The sequence below is a fragment of the Carassius gibelio genome, chromosome A9, assembly GCF_023724105.1.
Source record: "Carassius gibelio isolate Cgi1373 ecotype wild population from Czech Republic chromosome A9, carGib1.2-hapl.c, whole genome shotgun sequence".
Lineage (NCBI taxonomy): Eukaryota > Metazoa > Chordata > Actinopteri > Cypriniformes > Cyprinidae > Carassius > Carassius gibelio.
In genome coordinates, this window is record NC_068379.1 from 24917648 (window position 1) to 24940964 (window position 23317).

The 23317-nt window shown below is 37.1% G+C and overlaps 2 protein-coding genes across 2 annotated transcripts in view; one reads left to right on the forward strand and one right to left on the reverse strand.

The window, feature by feature from the left end:
• LOC128020061 (tumor necrosis factor receptor superfamily member EDAR-like) overlaps positions 1-12941 on the reverse strand; it is a 24805-nt gene extending 11864 nt beyond the window's left edge. Inside the window, exons 1-3 of the mRNA XM_052606600.1 lie at positions 12631-12941; positions 4732-4809; positions 3017-3139 (exon numbers count right to left, since the gene is read on the reverse strand). Coding sequence (XP_052462560.1) covers positions 3017-3139; positions 4732-4776 — 168 coding nt within the window. The 5' untranslated portion in view covers positions 4777-4809; positions 12631-12941. The remainder of the gene's footprint in view (positions 1-3016; positions 3140-4731; positions 4810-12630) is intronic.
• A 2978-nt stretch (positions 12942-15919) lies between these two features.
• The window catches only part of LOC128020057 (E3 ubiquitin-protein ligase SH3RF3), a 54333-nt gene continuing 46935 nt past the window's right edge, over positions 15920-23317 (forward strand). Inside the window, exon 1 of the mRNA XM_052606595.1 lies at positions 15920-16446. Within this exon, the coding sequence (XP_052462555.1) occupies positions 16093-16446 (354 nt within the window). The 5' untranslated portion in view covers positions 15920-16092. The remainder of the gene's footprint in view (positions 16447-23317) is intronic.

Consider the following 23317-nt stretch of genomic DNA (forward strand, 5'->3'; position numbering starts at 1 on the left):
GAGGCGACCGCACGTCTTTGGTGGGGAGAGGTGAGGAACTGTGTGTTTTTGGCTCCAGTATCGGTCTGAGAGTCTGGAGCCAAGATAAAAAAGACTGAGATGTTGGTACTCGCCATCTGCTCTTAGTGAAAAGTTCTTCTCCGTTCTGACATTCACCACCAGCATGTATTTCTTTGGCCCCAGAGCACCAGTGTTATTGGATTGTTCAGGGAAAAAACATTTCAAGGCCTTTATGTGTTGTAATAGTTTTTAAATGCCCCCCAGTAATATGTCCAATAATTCAAAAACAGAAATAATGATTTTCAGAAATAATATAAAAAATTCTATAAAAAGTAACTGGTGTTGGTGTAAGTTGCAACAGGTTATTTTGAAGGAAAGTTGCATTAGCTTTTAAGTCATATTTTGTTATTGCACTAAGAAATAATGTAAATGTAAATCATAAAAAGAAAAGGTTGCACCAGGTCAATTTTTGAGAGAGAGAGAGAGAGAGAGAGATAGAGAGATTATCTTTTTTTTATTAGTATTCTGTGACTGAAAAAAAAATGAAATTACAAGAATTCAAAGTTTTTATCTCACAATTATGACTTATAAGTTACATTTTGTTATTGCATTAAGAAATTATTTAAATAAGTTCCAGTAATAATAATAATAATAATACAAAAAAAAAAAAAACACAATGAAACAAAACCAACAAAAAGAACAACATTTTTTATATTAAAATAAGTTGCTCTAGGTAAGAATGGCATTTTTGAGAGAGAGAAAAAACACATTTAAGTTGCATTGGTGTTTAAGTAAGCTTTTGTTATTGCATTCAGAAATCATGTAAATGATGTATTCAAGTAAGCAAAATAAATTTTTTTAAAAGATATTTAATATTCAGCAATGAGAACTAAACTTGAGTTGATCTGAAGAATGACTCTATTGTCTTCAGCAGAGCTGCTTTACACGTGAAACTAAATTAGTTGCACAACTGATGGATTTAGCAGCATAAACAGCTATATTCCTGTTTATTTGTCCTGAAGCTGCTTTAAATCAGTCTGTGTCGTTCTGATTCTTCTCCAGTTCAGTGAGGTTCGTTAACTCGAGAGCCACTGAAATATGAAGCAGGAGCATTTACTTCTCATCTTCAGAGCAAACTGTCACTGAGGTATACTCATGAATAGCTGTTTTCTTCAGAAATGCTGAATATTTTTGCTGAAATTCATCTCAAGTGTTGTGAAGAGATCCTATATTTCCATAAGCTTTCAGAAACAAGAACAGCTCTGATGGGACATGTATTTTTAATATTAATTGTGATCCCCGAAGCATGTTCTCAGATTAGTTCTACACAGCAAAAGTGTTGTTTTTCAGTACAAATGTCTAAATCAAGACTCATTTACTCATTTAATATAATATGTATTTAAATGAAGTCAAATGCAGTGAGTTTTTCCTTAAAACAAGAAGAAATGGTCAGAAAAATCTAGTTTTTTCTTTGACTCCATTGACAGCTATTTATTCTTGTTTTAAGAAAATATTTAACTGATTATGATGCATTTTTCTGAAAACAAGACTTTAAGATATTACATAATTGTGCATGTGCAATGAAAGTGATTTAAGGATGTTTAGATATATGTACTGTTATATGTATATGCATTCTTCAGCAGTGTACTTCCAGTATGTGTTTCTGAAATACTTTTGGTTTTTATTAACTATAATAATTCTGAGTTTTTGAATAAGAGTGACGAAACTAATAAAAAGATTAAGATAATTTCAGTTTTTCGACTTCAAAATGTCAAGTTTAATTCACTGTGTTACTTGAAATAGAATACTAGAAATACTAGAAATAGTATTTTCTTGTAAAATGTATGACCATCATAATATTATACATATATAATATAAATAACTAAACATTCTTGAATTAAGATAAATGTACTTGTGAAGCCAGTTTTCTGAAATGTTTATTAAAGTGCTGTTAGTTTCTGCTTATAACAAGAAGAAATATCTGCTCATGGGGTCAGAAGAATGATCTGAAATCTCTCTTTATTTCTCCAGCATCTGTTCTCACTGAATGTGTTTGTGTTTTTTTAATTCAATAATATATTTTTTGATTATTATTTAGAACTTTGAAGGGATTTTATGATACTGTGTGATAATGGAGAGTTACAGAAGAGGCCCAGAGGGTTAAAAAACACATCCTCAGAGTTTGTTCTTATTCCATTGCCTCACACCTAGTATTAATGTCATCAATGAAAACTATGATGAACAATGTTCGTTTACAAGGTTTTTTCCAGACAAAAGCAGGACGATGGTAAGACGACAATAAGGTCATTAAACGATAACTGAGACTAAATGAGCATGCATCGCTGAGGAAAAGACAAGAGACTGAAATATAGTGTTAAAGAACCCAAACTTTACTCAAAAACGTTATCTCAAATCCCCGATCTGAGCTGTTCTGTTAAACGATGCACACATCACTCTGCTCAGCTTCATCCAGTCTGCAGAAGAGAGTTTAACTAGCCTCTAACTGATCCTGTGATACATCTGTACACTAACGTCAGAAGAGTACATGTTCTGTTTGTGTTTATGGGTCCCACATGACAACAAACAACAACATTTCATTGCAATTAAAACTGAGAAACTGACTAAAACTAGACTAGAATTATCAGACTGAAACTGTGGATTGTTTTAGTGTGTGTGTGTGTGTGTCTCTGTCTCTGCGTGTGTGTGTGTGTGTCTCTCTCTGTGTGTGTGTGTGTGTGTGTGTGCGTGTGTGTGTCTCTCTCTCTCTCTCTGTGTGTGTGTGTGTGTGTGTGTGTCTCTCTCTCTCTCTCTCTCTCTGTGTGTGTGTGTGTGTGTCTCTCTGTGTGTGTGTGTGTCTGTGTGTGTGTGTCTCTGTGTATGTGTCTGTGTGTGTGTGTCTCTGTGTGTGTGTGTGTCTCTCTCTCTGTGTGTGTGTGTCTCTCTCTGTGTGTGTGTGTGTCTCTCTCTCTGTCTGTGTGTGTGTGTGTCTCTGTGTGTGTGTGTGTGTGTCTCTCACCATGTTGGGCTCTTGTCCCGGCTGACACTGAGGGCAGGGTTGGCAGCTGCTGATTGTGTGATTATAAAACTCATTTTCTCCACAGCTCAAGTATTCAGCACTCACAAAACACATGCTGGACACCTGCAACACACACACACACACACACACATTAAACTCATTAAACTCATTAACAAACACATAAACTCACATTTGTGGCAGCTGTTATCTTTATTTAACAACTCGTTTATCTGTTTCAGGTTCATTATATCTGCTGGTGTAAGTGCGGCAGTGAATCGATGAGATCAGAGACAACAGCACCAACTAAACACACAACTATCAGTCTCAGTTAATATAGAATACAGAACACACACACACACACACACACACAACCAGCCGTCCGTCTTCTCAGACGAGTGAAAGTGTGCAGGTGATGATGCAGTGAGGAAATCATCTCATTCAGCCCCAGCCAATCATCATCAAGCTCCGCCCACACCCTTCCTTACTGCCAAAATACACAAACAACCAACTCGTTGCTTCGCCTCAATTCCCATGTGTTACATCATGAACGGAGAACATGATTCAGGTTTGGGGAAATGAGAGCGACAGGATGAGTTTGTGTGATTAATCAGATCAGAATCATCAGAATGTGATGAAATCATGAGCAGAATTATAATGACTGAAGAACGTGAGAACACCAGCAGATGTTTTCTGCTTTTACTGCATCCAGACAGACACAGAACACGACACATTTCAAGAAAAAAAAAAAACTTATTTTGTGAAGTTCTTTGAATATATTTTTCTAGATAAATTTTGAATACTTATTTTTTTTTCACAAAAGTTTGAAAACTTAATTTTTAAACAACAGGTGATGGATTTTTTATATATTTTTGAATGCATCAAATTTAATCATTTAATTAATTTGTTTTTGAAAAAAAAAATCTAATTTCCAAGGAAACATTCTCATTTTCATTTTAATTCATTTTATTTTGATTCTCATTTTAAAATAAATACAAGTGAAATAATAATTAACAAAAACTATATATTGATAAATTTACTGAAATTACTAAATTACTAAAATTGCAATGAAAACGGAAAATATAAAAATAAAAACTAATTTAAAATATTAATAGAAAACTATAACAGCATCTCACTATGACGCTAAAATAAGTCTAATAACTTTGGTGATCATAACAGAGTAATCAGTAATCAATCGGCTAACAAATACTGATTTTGTGTTTGTGTGAAGTTCTTTGATGTTAAATTGAATGTTTGAAGATATTCTTCCAGTCCTTTGAAAAACTTATTTTTGTCATTAAAACTGAAACTTTGTTTCATTAAATCTGATTGATGAATATAGTTAAACTTGTTTTGTGAAATAAAATAATAAAACTACATGATGATATTTTTGGAGTCAGAATCCTGAATTTGTGTGATGTTCAACAGTCAGCGCTAGATATCAGTCTGAATCGGTTCTAGATCGTTCGATGTGAGGTTATGGGGTTCTGTAGCTGTTCTCCAGTCTCTTAACAGTAAAGCAGACTCCTCAGAGAGTAATGCTGGTGTTATTGAGGAGAGCTGATTTAACCGTAATCAACAGGATTTCACTCACAGATAACCTGTCGTCTGAACATCTCACCGCTCTTGTGTGTGTGCAGAGAACTGAGTCTCGGGGAACCCAGCCAGACACACTCTGTGTTTCAGACGCGTCCAGAGACAGATTAACATGTGCTCACCAGCAGAAGAAGCTGAGATGGTGTCCGTCCTCCTCTCTGGATCATGATGATGAGGTGATGTCTTCCTCCTGAGGAGCTCTGAAACAACAGCAGAATCTGGATCAAAAACACTGCAGAAACCATGTAAACTTCTCTCCTTATTCAGACCAGAGCACTGTTTCACTGGAGGAAGTGTTATTATGGATTATTTGAGTTAAAAACATCTTAATGCTGGATATTTTAGTCTTCCTACTTCAATATTTTACATTGGACTTCCATATATGCATAGCTATGACAGTAAACTTCTCTAATGCTTCCTTGATCTTCGCTGTGAATGAAGCTCTTTCTTCTGGTTTGTGATGTTGTAAGGTAATGTACAGCCGTCTCCGGTCACTGCACTAATGTCTGACGGTTTGCTGAAGCGGAGAAGTTGAGCGTGTTTTATTATAGCGGTATAGTGCTGTCATCTGAATCCACCCGCATCAACATCAGCACTGAAGCCCCCATGATGCATCGCTGCATGACGGAGAGCCCAGAGAACACAGGTGAACACAGATAACAACTACAACACCAACCACAGCAGAACACTACAACACTATCAGCAGAAGACTGATCAGATATCACACGGGTTCAGCGGAGGAAGACACAGTTTACTGTAACCACATGGGATTGTTTCAATATTAGAACAAGAGTGCTTACTGTTAACTGAGACTAAATCTGACACTATTAAAAACGGTTTGGGTAAAAAAATTATGTAACATTATTTTAATTTATTATAAATATTAGATTAAATGCTTAGAATAAAATGTCAGTTTATAAGAAATTTTACACAACAAAGTTACTAAAAATAATTATAATTTTTTATTTTAGAATTATTTTAGAATTAAAAATGTTTCCTTAGCAACTATCTGAAATAAGATTTAAAGTACTACAAAATTATCATACTAGAACTGACAAAAAAAAAAAAAAAGAGTACTAAAACTTTTTTTAATTATAAAGAATAATAAGCTTTGGTTGAAGTCTTAAATTACTTAAAAATAAAATTAAATAAATTAAAGCTAAAAAGGAGATGTAAAAAATTATAATAGCAAAAGCACATAACAAAAATTACAAAGTCAATTGGAAATAAACTTTTTAAATTTTAATGTTACAAAAAATAAAATTGCGGAAGCTAAAATTAGAAGTCAAATTAAAATAAAGCTAAACAGAGATATAAAAAAGCACATTAAATTATTAAAACTTGAAGAAATACTGTAATGTACTGTAATACTAAAACAACACAAAAAAATAATGTCTATTTTCCAGCAAAATACCAGACAGAAAATGTTTTTATCAGGTTGGTAGAGTCACAGTGTTTGTTCAGCACGAATCAATCTGCAAATAGATGACTTGATTAAAAATGATCCTGTCTTTGGAATATCTTCTCAAAGCACACTTTCCCATCAGGCGCTCACCGAGGCACCTTCCTCCAGCTGACGCTGACGGAGAGATGAAGACCCTCGGCTCTGCGCTTCATCACATGAGGAGAACTTATTTTAGCAGGAAACAAAGCGAGCGCCAGACGCCTGTGCCCCTGAGCCCCCGGCTCATTATCTGACACACACACACACACACACACACACACGCTTTCATCAGACTCCAGCTCCAGCGCTCTTCTCTCCACACGCCGAGCAGGAATGCACTGCTCTCCAACACAATTGCTCTGACCGACGCTGTCTGGGCTTGCCTCTGTTTGAAAGTCGACCGCAGACTTGCCGCCCCGGGTTATTAAACTTATAACCACCACATAATCTAAGATAAATACACAGAGTATCATTATCCTTATCATTAACAGCCCTGAAATATCAGTTCTTGGGGGAAGATATTATTACTCTGAACGACCCGTCCGATTCTGCCACAGAAACCCATTTCAAACACTCAAACAATTCTTACTACTTCCTCTGATTTAAAGCCACTCTATCAGGTTCCTCTCTGAGACATGACTTCTTGTTAAACTGTGGGGTCTGTGTTTCCAGCACAAGTGTGTGTAATAAGTGCAGATGAATGACAGATTGGTTTCTGCGAGGTGTGTGTGGGCCGATCAGACACACAAAGAGCTTTAATGTCAACAGAGAGACTCATGGGAGTTTGCGCGGGAAACCCCCGTCTCTCTGAAGCGGAGCACACGGGCTTATCGTTCCTGCTGTTTATATCCCAACGGAAGCGGTGCAAGGAATAATCTCCGCTGTGCTTGTTGTCGTTTCCTCGTTCCAGCATCTTCAGATGAACACAAATCACCTCAACACACACACATCCGGCTTGGAGACACTGAACACAAACGGCCTGTAGATCGTCTCGTTGTCAGATTGGGAAACTGCTGTTCGAACGGCATTAATCAGTGAGGAAACGAGAGCCGTGCTTCACTTGGACTCCGTCCCAGTTCATTTCCAATGTGAATGAAATGATCAAAGATTCTGCTCCTGCTGGCATCAGTGTGTTTAGTTCAGTCGTGATGGACGTTGAGGGCAAACTGTACAAACTCCAGTAGATTGGGCTCTCTACACCAGTTATTTCCCAGTTTGGAAATCGTGTTTGTTGTTGTACTCATAATGATGTTGCTTTGACAAGAAAACACATCTGCCAGATGCTTACAGTCCACTCTTCCATTGGAATCGAACCCTTGAGCCTGTGTTGCAAGCACAACACTCCAAAGGACAATCACATAGATCATGTTTTTGCATTTAAAAATGTAAAACACTAGTAGTGGAATGGGGAAAGTTGGTCATTTAATGGTTTTAGATGCCGCAAAAGATGCAAGAGCAATGGTCAAACACAAGGGTTCACAAACTTTTGTCTGCCAAAACCATTAGATGTGAGCTTCAGAGTTTTAAGTTAAGTCTACAGTCTCCGCGTCCTGATATCAGAGGAGCTTTAGAAGCTGTTAAGTCTCTGTTGAATACTGCTCTTTTGCAAGCATTCCTCCTTCAGATCTCTGCCTCGCAGTCATTGACGTTCAGGGTGAAAAGTTTATTTCAGAGTCAGGAGCCACTCTGGAGCCGTATGGAACCTGGAGGTACGGAGAGAGTATGTGATCGTACACGCAGACGGAGGATGTGCGGCTCCTCAGGTTTCCTCCGAAACACTCACCAAAGGAAACACATGAAAGCTAGGAGGAACTATAATCTTCTGATTTCAAACGTCAAGCACCAATCCAAACCGATCAAGAAGGTCTACTGTAGAGCAGATCATCACCTGTTCATCTACACTCACAACAATAAAGACTTTCAAAGGGATAGCATTTCTGATTATATATATCTCACAATTATGACTTTTTATCACGTTTTTATCTCACTAATCAGACGTTCGGAGTTTATATCAAGACTTTTTTTCTTAGAATTGCATGCACATTTATATCTCATAATTTTAATTTATATCTCACAACTTAATTATTGCATTTCTAACATTTTATCTCACATTTCAGATGTTTTTTTTAGAATTGGAAGTTTATAATTATTAATTTCACACAATTATTTTTTATCACACAGTTCTGAGTTTTTATCTCGCAATTCTGTTTTTATCTCATAATTCATTTCTATCTTCCAATTCTATATCTTGCAATTCTGAGTTTTTATCTCAAGTTTCTGATCTTATCTCCCAATTCTGACTTTATATCACACAATTCTATTTCTCATAATTCAAAGTTTTAACTCGCAACTCTGTTTTAATATCATAATTCTGTCTTTCTATCTTGCAATTCTATATCTCAGAATTCTGACATTATATCTCCTATATCTATCTCATTATATCACCATTATAGAGTTTTTATCTTGCAGTTCTGTTTATATATTGCAATTTTGACTTTATCTCACAATTATCTACTTTGTATCTCATAATTCTGTTTTTCAATCTCACAATTCTTTTTCTCATAATTTTGATTATCTTGTAATTCTATATCTCACAATTCTGATATCTCGCAATACTGTCTATATTTTGCAATTCTGAGTTTTTATCTAGCAATTCTGTTTTATATCTCGCAATTCTGACTTTATATCTCATTATTATGACTTTATATGACAATATGACAATACCTTTCGATTCTGAGTTTTTAATCTCACATTTTTTTTTTTTTAAGAAATTTTTTTAGATTTTTTTGTTTTTGTTGGAAAAGTCCAAATGGTGAAAATTGTGAGATAAAAAGTCAGAATTCTAAAAAATAAAGTTCAAATTGTAAGATATAAACTCATTTTAATTACCTTACTTTTAATTCTGTGATGGAAATAAACTTATATTAAAAACATGCCTTGATTGTTTAACTAGACTTACTGTATTTTACCTCTTACATTAGTTGTACATTACAACTACATACAGAATACACCTTTCAGTGAAACATGGTCAGCTACTTTTTACATTAAATTAAGACATTAAGATAAAACCTAACAAAAAAACACCTTCAAAGACTGGCTGAAAGGACTTTCCTCTGACTGGAAAACAATCATCTTTCATTTGAAAGCAAAGCCATCAATGTTGAAGCCGATGAAAAGCCGTGGTGGTTCTGCTCGACTGACACTGGAGCACAAAGGCCGGTGTTTTTAGGCTGTGTTGTCTGCAGGGCGGTGCTGTCTGCATCCTGACTTTACTGGGAAACACAAACACTCTTCACCTTTTGATGATTTTAATTACAGCTTTTGAATGAAAGCAAAGCAAAGCCAGAGAAAAGCCGCTCGGCAGCAGCTGAAGAAGAGTGAAGCTCTGCTGTCTTTTCATGAGACCGCAGTCTTTGATTCCTCTCATCCTTCAGACGACGTGACAGAGTCTCATCAATCACTCCTTTCTCTGCGCTGCTGCTTCTGGCTGCTCTGAGTTTACTTATGGCCAAACCTACAGTATATCCTCCTTCAGGCGTTGAGTGCCAGTGTGTGTGTGTGTGTGTGTGTGTGTGCTCACAAAGAGACTCAATGCTTCTATCTGACCAGGTTAAATCTCTTTTAGCGTTAACCCTTGTGCTGCTGGAAATACTTCACCTAATTTGGTGTTTCCAGTCAAAAATGTAAATCTCTAATTTTGCTGTATTATCACCAAATCTTGGATTTCATCTTTTGAGCTTGTTTTCTTTCAATTAGCACAGGTTTTGTGTTTCCTATTGGATCTGACTGATCACAGGTGGATTTGATCTGAGCTCATGCACCTCAGTTTTTGAGTGAAAAAAAGTATAATTTGTGGATACTTTTGGGAATGTTTGTTAAAAAACTGATCAATCAGTTACAAAAAGAAATGCACAACCCGTGCTAATCAAGGTTATTATAGTTAACTAAAACTAAGATGATATTAAAACCATAAAAAAAAGTTTTTACTTGATATAAAACTTTATCAAAAATTTTTAAGAAATTGTTAATTTTTTTCCAGATTTTTTTTGCAAACAAAACAAAAGATTTGATAAAACTTTAACAAATGAAAATTATATATATATTTAAAATATTAAGACTATAGTAGAAAAATTTATACTAAAACAACACTGCTGCTATTTGAAAGAACACAAGCTGATAAAAAGATTTTATCCAAAATTGGTCTTTTTTTTACACAAAAAGTGCCACAAGGCACAAGAAAGTACAATAATTGTCAAAGACATTTCCTTTAGTTGTTCTACACGGTTTTAGTCAATCAATCAATCACCTTTATTTATATAGTGCTTTAAACAAAATACATTGCGTCAAAGCACTGAACAACATTCATTTGGAAAACAGTGTCTCAGTAATGCAGTCCAAATTTTAGTCCAATTTGATAACATTACCAGCATTTTGGTGAGAAGAAAATCCTCTCTGGATCAAAGTGACCCAAACACAACACGAACGCCATTCATTTAAACGGTAAAATCGACAGTTCAAGCACAACAAGAAAAAGAGGCGGAGTAACAACCATCATTAACTTCAGCAGTTTAATCCCTGCTGGCAGATTCTGCAACTACAACTACAACAACTACAATACAACTACAACTACAACTACAACAACAACTAAATCTAAAACTACAACAACTACATCTACAACTACAACAACTATAACTACAACAACAACAACAACAACTACAACTATAACAACTACAACTAAATCTAAAACTACAAAAACTACATCTACAACTACAACAACTATAACTACAACAACAACAACTACAACTACAACTAGAACTACAACAACTAAATCTAAAACTACAACAACTACAACAGCAACTACAACTACATCTACATCTACAATAACTACATCTGCAACTACAACTACAACAGCAACTATAACTACAACTACATCTACAACTACAACAACTACAACTACAACAACTACAACTATAACTACAACAACTAAATTTAAAACTACAACAACTACATCTACAACTACAACAACTACATCTACATCTACATCTACATCTACAACAACAACTAAAACTACATCTACAACTACAACATCAACTACAACTACATCTACAACAACTACATCTACAACTACAACTACATCTACTACAGCTACAACTACATCTACTACAGCTACAACTACAACAACAACTACAACTATAACTACATCTAAAACTACAACTACAACATCAACTACAACTACATCTACAACAACTACATCTACTACAGCTACAACTACAACAACAACTACAACTAAAACTACATCTACAACTAAAACTACAACACCAACTACAACTACAACTACAATTCAGGATTCAGATCATCATGTACTGCTGTGATCTGACCTTTGACCTTCTGCATTTACAGCTGAGTTCCACAAGGGAATAAAGAGGTATTTCTACAACTTCAGCCACTTTCAGGGGTTGACTTTAATTAAAACTGACAGATTTCAACATTTTAAGGTCACATAACTTTTTGCTACACCTTCATCGTTTAATTTGACTAGTTTTGAATGTATTTTTAATGCTTTACCAATGAAAATTTAGTATGAAATGTATAAAAATCAACTCCAAGCTTTCATGATGCATAAAATGCCAATTTGATAAGCTTCAACAACATGTAGTACTTTTAGTACAAAAGTATTAATGGCACTTCCAGCACATAATAAGATTTAGTTTTTTCTTCTGATGTCTGGACTCGATCTGCAGAGGTGTAGCCATGAAACAACCGCTTCCGAGAAGATTATATGCGGGTCAGTTCGCTCATCGGAGAAGAGAAGCGCGTGTGAGCTTCCCAGATTAGACACGAACAGACTGCACAGTTGCATTGGGAAAACCAAGACTGAGATAACCAACGCAACCGCAAAGAACACAATATAACAAAAGCAGATCAATATATAATCCCAAAAGCATCGTTTGCCGACTATGATCGCAAGTTCCTAAATTATATGCATTTAGCAAACGCTTTTATCCAAATCGATTTACAGTGCATTCAGTCTAACATTTTTTATCTAACAAATGTTACCGTAACTCTAATAGTAATGACGGAACCTGCGACCATAAAGTTGCTTTTGGAAATGCAATTAATTTCCACTTGCTTCGTTCTATTATTAATAATGTTTCCAGCAGCGCGCGCTCATCTTTGCGTCGTTTCTCCAGTAGCCTAATGTTTTTCTCCGATCGCTCGCGCTTATTTCCTCAAACAGACAGCAGAAGCGCGTGCATGCGAGCGCATGCCTCATCTCCATGCAGGACTTTCCCCCACATCTCATCTCCGCATGGGACAGCCAAACCATTCCCAGAACTAGTCCTTCACTAGATTAGAATAACTTACATAGCGCATGCAACATCCTTCAGAATCGACACCAATGCGTGCTGCACACAGCTCAAGAGCGCACAGCTGATTTAACAATCCTAACTAACAAGCTTAACACCTATAATGCTGAAACGCACATGTGTAGGAGAATACGAGCAGTAACGATCCGTTTGCATCTCAATGAAGCAGGAATTTCCCTGTCAGCAGCGCATTCCTGAGGCGCCTTTACCTGCGCGAGACGCGTCTTCGGCTCGACACACACCCGGGAGATTCTTCAGCACGATCCGCCACGAGACTCTCGCGCGTCGGGGTCCGAGCAGGGATCTGGACTGAGGTCAGATCATCGCAGAGAATCGGATCAGTAGCGCGCACGAGCGTCCGTCTCCTCTTAAAGCGCTTCAGGCTCGTTTCTGCGTCTGGCTCCACCTCGAACCAGAGCCAGAGATGCTCTCCGCCCAGAACGAACCTGAGACAGGTATGCAAGCCCCTCTACAGACTCACTGCTGCCCACCAGCGACACACAGAAGATCAAGCAGCAGCGCATCAAAGCCAGATCAAACCGGCTCGCTTCTGCTTCTGATCGGAACTGTGTAATTATTTTGATAATATATATTGATGTGCAAGAAATGTATGATGTTCTAAAAAGTGTTTACGGACTCATAGATGCCAGGATAATTTATTGACTTGTTTATCTATTGATAGGAGAGGATGCATCAGAGAAACAGGTGTGACACTTGTACTTTCCCTGAGGAACGCTTTCTTTTTGGTGCATTTTCCCCTTCTTTTATGTGCACTTTGAAATGTGCTTTTCCGCCCGTGAAGAAACACAATGAAGAATGAATAAAACTGGCTCCATGAAGCTCAGCGCTGCAGAAAACCGATGTCCACCACAATAGAGTTTCATAAATGACTGTATTTACACATTCATGCATCATTTTGTAGTGCACGTGATGTATTTGAAACAGTTATGTTTTGGCGCCTGTCACTTGGTAACCAGGGTGCACAGAATGGTTGCCATGGAAATCATCAGCTAACCTACTTCTGCAGGACGCAGGACTCTGAAGCTGTTCTCTGAGTCTGACAGGACTTGATAGGGAGGTTATTTAATATTAGAACAGAGCCATTCATCGATGGAAGCTGGTGTCTGCCACAGGATTAAGTCAGAATTGATGGATAATTGCAAGACATTACTTGTAATAGCAAGATATTAACACAACACTGAGAAGAATATTATGAGATATAAACTTGCAAATATAACCTGCAATTGCAAGATATTGGATAAACTTGTAATTTTGAGAAGACAAGTAGTAATTGTGAGATACAATGTCAGAGCCGTCAGATATAAACTCAGAATGCGAAATATAATCTTGCAATTCTGAAAAGAAAAGTTGTAATTGTGAGATCAAAAATTGCAAAAAAATTCACATGGTGGAAAATAATAGAATTGGGAGATGCAAACTTAGAATTCTGAGGAAAAAAGTTAGAATTATGAGATATAAACGTGCAGTTCAGAGAAGAAAAGTTCTTTCTTACCTTTTTTATTTTTTATTCTGATGAAAAAAAATAGAATTGCATGATGCAAACTAAGAATTCTGAGAAAAAAAGTTCGAATTGTGAGATAAAAATTTGCAGTTACCTTTTTTATTTTTATAATATGGTGAACAAAATAGAATTGTTACATGCAAACGTAGAATTCTTAGGGAAAAAGTTAGTTGTGAGATATTTCAATGTCGGGAAAAAATAGAATTGTGAGATATAACAGTTGCAGTTACCTTTTTTATTTTTTATTCTGTGGTGAACAAAAAATAGAATTGTGAGATGCAAATGTAGAATTCTGAGGAAAAAAGTTAGTTGTGAGATATTTCAATTTCGAGAAAACATATTATTGTAAGATACAAACTTGCAACTCTGAGATAAAAAGTTGCAATTAGCATTTTTTTAATTTATTCTGTGGTGAAAATAAAGAGCTGCAAGAACTTTGAAAAATTTGAATTGTGAGAAAAACATTTAATTGTGAGAAAGAAACTCAGAATTACAAGGGAAACACCCAGAACTATGACTTGTCCCCTCTCAGAGTTCATTTTTCTCAGAATTTAAAAAAAGTCTCAATTGTTAGAGAAACGTTCACAACCATTATTTCGTTTTTTAGCAGAAACAGGCTTCTGTATTTAACAGACCCACTTTCATTTTAAATAATGAAGGTTATGCTACAAAACTGCAACGTTATGACTGTATGTAACAAGAGGAAGCAGGACGTAGACAAACAGGCGTGTTGCAGTGAAAGAGTCCAGCTGAACAGAAGACACAGATGTTTGCTGAGGCTCAGGTGGAGGGTGTGCACTCTTTGATGCCTTCAGCAGCAGCTCAGCTCTTCTTGGGTGGTCAGAATGAGAGGAGCTTCATCTGCTCGTGTGTGATTGGCTGGCAGCAGATGGCTCTGTGTGAATCGGGCAGGAAGGGACACGTCCAGCTCCAGCTCAGACCGTCTGTTTGCGTTCAGCTCCGTTCACACACAAAGAGAGCATTCTCAAGCAGCTTCTTTAGATGATAACTAGCACTTAGCAGTTTTAGCACGACATAAGACACTGCAGGAGATGCAAAACAGTGGTTTTTCGTGCACTCGTGCATACCAAGAGTTTGTGTGATTTCTGTAAAGACTCAACAGATGTCGCTAGATGCCTGTATTAAACTCACACACACGACATAATCGATTTTCTGAATTGACTGTTTATTCATTACACGATGATCTGATGATATGTAATTACTCAGAGCATGTGAAACATCAGGATTATAAACAGATTAAACCACTAATTAAACCTCATTTATATGAATGCGTGAGATATTAACTCTAACCACCAGATGGCGCCACGGGAACGCGAAGGAACAAACAGCGATCGATTGATTGATTAATTGATTAATTGATTAATTGGTTGATTGCAGATCAATATCAAAACACTGCACTATTGTACACTCTACTTGTTATTTAAATAAAAATAGTTGTAAACCCATCTTCAAGCAAAAAATGAGGCAGAGTTTCTCAAAAAAGTGCTGTGCATGTAATTTCTACTTAAATTATATTAGACTGACTGCACGTATATAATTGAAAAACTGAATTTAATCTTGTATATTCTAATAAAAATAAATAAATGAATAAATAAATAAAAACAAGATGTTGATGATGATGTTTAGAATTTGTAAGTAACGTGAAAATGGTCATTTACCTGTACAATAAATACAAAATAAAAACTATGTAGATTATTTATTTATTTTTGTAGAAATGCAATTGCAATTATACCGCGTTGTTAGGGTGTTGCTATGTAGTTGCAAAATCACTGTAATTGGTTAGTGAAGTAACTGGTTTGGGGAAACATTGTCTCTGAAGAACAACATCGAGATCTGATCAAATCAACCTGCTCCAGTAACGCGCGCTACAAGAGGCTCGCGCTCGATGGCGCGCGCGTGACCGCACTGTTCCTCACAGCTGGGCCTGTGTGTGTGTGTGTGTGTGTGTGTGTGTGTGTGTGTGTGTGTGTGAGCGCGCAGAGAGAGAGAGAGAGAGAGAGAGAGAGAGAGAGCAGCGCTCCGTCGGTGTGTCTCGAGCGCTTCTCCGTACACTAGTATGAACACATGCGGGCCAAGTTGACTCGCGTCGCCTGCGCGTCGACGCCTGCGTTGCGTACCAGAGGAGAACATGGACGAGTCGTCTCTGCTGGATCTGCTGGAGTGTTCTGTGTGTCTGGAGCGGCTGGACACCAGCGCTAAAGTGTTGCCCTGTCAGCACACCTTCTGCCGCCGCTGCCTGGAGAACATCGTGAGCTCCAGACACGAGCTGCGCTGCCCGGAGTGCCGCATCCTGGTGGACTGCGCGGTGGACGAGCTGCCTGCCAACATCCTGCTGGTGCGGCTCCTGGACGGGATTAAACAGCGCCCGAGGAGCGGAGGAGGGAGAGCGGTGCTGGCGGGCTGCGCGGCCGGGGAGGCGGCTTCATCTCCGGGGACAGCGCTGCGGGATCTGCCCGTCGCCACGCGGAGCTCCCCGGTCAAGGTTTGTGCGCTTCTTCTGCTTTCGCTCGAACACAGTCTCAGATCGCGTTTGTCATCGCTTCCTGAAGCGTCAGGTCTGAGTGTCATGCAGCGTTGCAGAATAATGATGTTAAAGCGTCTCGAGCACAGATTGTGAGAAAGAGTCTGGAGTTTTCCGAGCTGCACTCTGGGGCTGACAGCGCTCGGTGACGTCACTGCAGTTTGTTTCTCACATCTGAGATCAGACAGAGATGCTCAGGTGCAGCTGATGCTTTGCTGTTGTATTCTCTACATGCATCTTCAAGGTTTGCGGGTGTTTTTGGTCTGAGGACGTGCAGTACCAGTGTAAAGGAGATCTGAGACCTACAGGCTTTGCTTCAACGCTAAGAGTTTGCAAAAAAATAGCTCAACCAAAAAATGCAAATGTGCTGAAATGTGCACTTCCTCAGAATTAAGATGAGTGTGTTTCTTCATCAGGTTTGTAGAAATGCAGCACTGCATCAGTGTCTCATCAATGGATGCTCTGCAGTGAATGGGTGCCGTCAGAATGAGAGTCTGATAAAAACATCCCAATAATCCACAGCACTCCAGTCCATCAGTGAACATCTGGAGAAGACAAAACCTGAAACACATCCAGCATTAAGATGATTTTAACTCAAACACATAGAGTCTATAATCCATAATAACACTTCCTCCAGTGAAACAGTGTTCTGGTCTGAATCAGGAGAGAAATCTGCACAGATCAAGCAGCGTTTAAACAGATCTAAACTAATCTGTGACAGACAACAGCAGATGCACTTTTTCACTGGAGGAAGTGTTATTATGGATTATAGACTCTGTGTGTTTGAGTTAAAATCATCTTAATGCTGGATGTGTTTCAGGTTTTGTCTTCTCCAGATGTTAACCAGATTGTGATGTTTTTATCAGCTGTTTGGACTCTCATTCTGACGGCACCCATTCAGCATTTTGTCATTTTTGGGTGAGCTGTTCCTTTAATGGATGCATTGTAGTGAATAATGAAGTGTGCATATGTTTTCCTTCAGTAGTGTTAAAATCATCTCCTGATGAAGTCAGATGCTATATGTCGTGATTTAATATTTTACGATGTTCAGACTCTCGGTGTGTGTTGTATGGAGTTGCAGTGCTGTTATTATCTGACTGCGGTTGACTGTTGCTATAGTAGCAGGATGTTTTCTCGTGGCATGAGCGATGGCTAGTTTCTTTGAGTCGCTCTGCTATTGTTGTGCCTCTCTATTGTTGTGTTTGGAGCGGTCAAACACGCAGACGCCCCTCGGTCCCACAGGAGCATGGACTCACTGAAGTGTGAAGTGATGTGCGATCACAGGTCAGGACAGAGCGCTGACGCTGCAGGAGACACCACCGGGTTTATATCTGATAGAGCAGAGCCCACGCTTCACATTCATACTTACAGAACAGATACAATCTGCTGATGGAGGGGAAAATTAGCTGAATTAATTTAGACATATGTTCCACCAAGCTGAGAGCACAAGCACTTATTGGTGGCTGAAAGCGTTGCTAAATGATCTCTACGCTGTTAACACACATGCATGGAACGATGGATGTAGAGATTGTGATGAATGGCAGCTTCAGATTCCACAAGTGTGATGCAGCAGATATAACGAGGTGTGCAAAGTGTGTCTGTGGTCACACATGTTCTGTTGCAGCAAATGGTCACCGGGATCGACTGGCCATTATAAAGCTGTATTGATCGTCCGCTAGTTTGCAGTGAGAGAATAAAAGCTGTGGAGACAGACGCTGAAGTCTGATAGGATATGAAAGCCTTTCAGAAGTCATGCTTGGAAATAAAGTGGACACAAACGCCACTATTAGATGCAAGATGTAAGAATTTCTCGTGACATTTCCATGAAAAATTAACCTTATACAGCTTCTGAATCATATTTGATATGCACATTTCTAAGGGCCTCTTCTATGATCAACACGATCAAAACCTGTTTCAGTCGTTCTCCTCCACACCATCTGTCGTCTCATTGAGAGTTTAGAGTCACTAATATCTCCTCGTGTCAGATCTCTCCTGATTGTGATCAAGTAAAGGTCAGAATAAGGTCAGTAATATCTCCAGATGAACTCTTACTGGGCTGAAGCAGCTCAGCTTTACTTGATTCTCCATCAATCATGTTTTAGAGTCTCAAATCTGATCCTCAGGATCTTTTGAGGAGCGTTTGTTTCCAGAAGCTTTACTTTCACTGTTCCTCAGCGGAGGAATGATCTTCACAAGCCTCCAGAACATCTCACATCTTCTGAGGAGCCTTGATTTCTTCAGCTCTCAGTCACTGTGTTACATCTCATCTCATTACTGGAGATATAGAGTGATATTTAGATCAGTTTATATCAGTATCTGCTCTACTGTTAGAAACATCTCACTGGTTTACATCACAAGCATCAGAATGAATGAATATCAGCATCTGCAGCAGGTTGCATGTTGTTTTCTGGGTTTGAAGCTCTATCCAGGTCGCTCAGGCGTGTGTCTGTCTCTGTTTGACCGCAGAGGTGTCTCGTTCTCCTGTGATTAATGCGTCAGTGACAGCGGCTTCAGCTTTTGTTCTGACAGGGTCACTGACGTCCACTTCCTGCGTTAGACCTGCTCTCAAAAATGCAGAGATTTTCAGTAAACCTTTACTTGAAATCTTTACATGCAATGGATTATAAAGGTATTCAATATGATCAAACATTGTAATGCATCTTTTCATAAATAACTGCTACCAGATTATAATCTTTGCAGATTCCTTGTTGCATCTGATGTCTTTTGTTTTGTCTTGTTTTTAAATGTATTAAAGGTGTAACAATGAATAGATAAATATTATAATGTATTATATCTGTGCTTTTTATTATTATTCATGAGATCATACAATGCATTACAAGACAATTAATGCATTAAAATACTTTTATAATGCATTATATAGGTTGAAAAAGAATAGCATATAAACGATTAAGAAAATCTTTAAACTTGAAAAAAAAAATTCTTTTAAAATGTATTTCTAATATAGCTGTTTTTTTTGTATTTGTCTTTGTGGTTTTATCTGTTTTATATTTAGCTTTAATAAATGTTTATTTCAGGTCTAGTTTTAGTAACTCTACTAGTGCATCATTTAGTTATAATTTTAAAATGAATATATATATATATATATATATATATATATATATATATATATATATATATATATATATATATATATATATATACTTCTTATTTTTTATTTCAAAATTTTAAATTAAAGTTTTTGTAATAAAAACATGTTTTTTTTAAATGTTTTGTAATTTTATGTGCTCGAGTTATTTTAAAAATATTTATATTTATTTATTTTTAATTTGTGTTAATGGTTTCAGAAATTGGTTTTAATTTTAGGAATCTTCCCTGATGTTTGTAGCACAGTGATGTAGGATTTTATTGTACAGTAGATTGACTGAAATAGCATTTTCCTGTAAAATGTACTGTAATGAACTTTGTTTTATTTACAACTTCAAATAGCCTTTTTTTTTCTTTCAGTATAAAGACTTTAATTAACATGGTACCAGAATTTCATTGCAGTTTAAAGCAAATATCGGTTGAAGGTTATTATTGCACATAGCAGCAGATCCTGAAATGTTGTAAAAACTGTTGTTGTAAACATGCATTAGAGCTTTTAAAAATCACAACTAGAGAACGGTATTTTAAAATGCAACTCAAGCCGACAGTAAAAACCTTCATCTTGCTGTGACTCTATCAAATCCCATAGACTTCCATTGAAATCTGGGCTCTGACACTCCCTAGAGCTTTCAGTCGCCGTTTATTGAACTGAACACAGACCTTCATTTTTTTATGACTTAGTATTGTTTATTTAATTCATTTAGATGTTTGCATGAACTGGACAGCATTAGGGGTCGACCGATTATCGGAGCCGATATTAAGCATTTTATGGTTATCGTATCGGTCATTTTCAAACCGATTAGCTGATAAAATAATTCAAAAGCATTTAGAAAAAGTTTTTGTCTGAGTCCTTGTTTTTCTTAATTTTATCATTAATCTTCATTTTTACACCAGACGCAGATGTAATTTCAAAATATTGGTCTACTTGATCTGTAATAATCGGTATCGGCATAAGCCCTGAAAAACACATATCGGTCGACCCCTAGACAGCATACATGTCTACTGAGTGTTCAGAATGTGATTTGGATGTAATGTGATGTACTGTGGAACATTCAGTATTTTATTACGACCGATGTAGTGGTCTTTATCGGAACAAATCTCTCTGGATTAGCGATCAGCTCATCCTCTTTACTACGTTACAGCAGCAAATAAACACAAAACAACATCTAAACTGAAATCAATCAGCGATCAACCAGTGTTCAGTAATGTTTGTGATTAATAATGTCATGTGATGTCACATTTAAGACATTCAATGGCCATACACTGACCATACAGTGCTATGATATCTATAATAATTCACATCTACTGAAATGCATTATATGTTTACGTTATATGTTATATGAACTGAGGTGATCATTTAAACCTCTGGAGTCTATTAATTTTGAGTTTTCTTCTTCAGAGCGCTGTGAAATGTCAGACTGAATTATTTAGCACTAGTTAACACTTTTGTGACTGCATTGATCGAGTAAAGCACAGCTGAGGCAACTGACTGCTGAAATATGAACATTACTTTCTATTAAATATACTGTGTATATACATGTTGTTCACTATAAACTATTCAAGTTATTGCCTATTATTTTATTGTCATCATTATTCTATGTTTTAAGCATGAGGAGGAGATGTGTATGATTAGCTTGAGGAGTGAGATCAGACATGAGCTCTTCAGCTCTAAACCTTCATTAGAGTTTGATGTTGTCTCTCATCGCTGGTGAAGTGTGATGTGAAGATGACTCTGAATCACTGATCTCAGCGCAGTACTCTCACTCCTCCAGCATTCCTCGTCTGTCTCTGTGTAATTGCACTGAACACATTTCTCACTCACACACATCTCAGATGGTGAACGTCTCCCCGTTCCTCCAGACACCAGCGTCTCTGTCGTGGTCTCAGAGTAAATAGAGCCGGTCCTGAAGGAAGCCGATGAGATGGTTTGCTCTGTTTCTGTGCTGAGAGACAGTAACACAACACTCATTAGCTCATGCAGGAAACACAAGAGCGGCTCTTAAACACAGACCACAGACTAACAGCTTCACTAATTACTGTACTCCAGAACACTCACACGTACACAGATGAAGCGTGTGCATATATATATATATATACATTGTCATGGTTGTTGTTGCCATTGTTGCTTTTTTTTTAATGTTTATTTTTTGTTTGTTGTTGTCATGGTTGTTGTTGTTGCTTATGTTATTGTTTTTCTGGTTGTTGTTTATTTTTTTGTTTGTTGTCATGGTTGTTGATGTTTTTGTTGTTTTTTGTTTGTTGTTTATTTTTTGTTTGATGTTGTCATGGTTGTTGTTGTTGTTGTTGTTGCTTTTGTTGTTGTTTTTCTGGTTGTTGTTTATTTTTGTTTGTTTGTTGTCATGGTTGTTGTTGTTTTTTGGTTGTGTATTTTGTTTGATGTTGTCATGGTGGTTGGTGCTGTTGTTGTTCATGTAGTTGTTGTTAATTTTGATTTAGTTGTCATGGTTTTTGTTGTTTGTTATTGTTTATTGTTTGTTTGATGTTGTTGTCACGGTTGTTGTTGTTTATTGTTTGTTTGATGTTGTTGTCATGGTTGCTGTAGTTTTTTTGGTTGTTTATTTTTTGTTTGTTGTCATAGTTGTTGGTGTTGTTGTTAATTTGATGTAGTTGTCATGGTTGTTGTTTGTTATTTTTTATTGTTTGTTTGATGTTGTTGTCATGGTTGTTGTTGTTTATTGTTTGTTTGTTTGTTTTGTCATGGTTGTTATTTTTTATTGTTTGTTTGATTGCTGTTATCATGGTTGTTGTTGTTTATTGTTTGTTTGATGTTGTCATGGTTGTTGTTGTTTATTGTTTGTTTGATGTTGTCATGGTTGTTGTTGTTTATTGTTTTGATGTTGTTGTCATGGTTGTTGTTGTTGTTTATTGTTTGTTTGATGTTGTTTTCATGGTTGTTGTTTATTGTTTGTTTGATGTTGTTGTTTATTGTTTGTTTGATGGGTTGTCATTTGTTTGTTTGCTGTTGTTTCAGTGATTGTCAGATGACACTGAGCACATCTCTCTGTGTTTATAGCATTGATCAGGAGTGTTTTTAATCACGTGAGTGTTTTTTTGTAAACTGAATGTTATTTTAAGGCCTGTTTACACTTGGTTTTCTCTGATAGTATCTAATGGTGAAAAGGTGTAAATGCCTCTGAAACGCTTTTGAGACTGATTTAAAAGTGCAGTTTAGTCTCAATAATGATGATGCTTAAACATCCAACTTGTGTTCTGTTAGCCTGGACCACGAAAAAATTAACGCACATCTTCTTCATTAAAAGTAGTGAGACAGACTAATCTCTCCAGTGCTGATGCAGCGCTCGCTCGTGTTGTGGTCTTTGATCTCGAAATTAGCCCATGATGAATAACATGCAGCTGAATAAGTGACTGAAATTAATCTGGAATAACATGCACAGATGAATAAAATCTGGAATATGCATGTGTCTGCTTTGATGATTTGAAGCGGTGTCCAGTGCATGTGTTTCAGCTGTGCGTGTGTGTGTGTGTGTGTGTGATGTTCTGCTGCAGTCATTAACACTCAGTGTTTGAGCAGCAGAATGTGTGTGTGTGTGTGTGTGTGTGTGTGTGTGAGAGCCGCTCTATCAGCTCTTTACAGCTGTGTGTTTGGTGTTTGGACACACGACGCTCGTCCTCAGTATTCCTGAGAGTCTGCTCTGATTCATTGCAGTAAAAGGACACATCAAACGCCTCTTTGTGTCCAGTGACA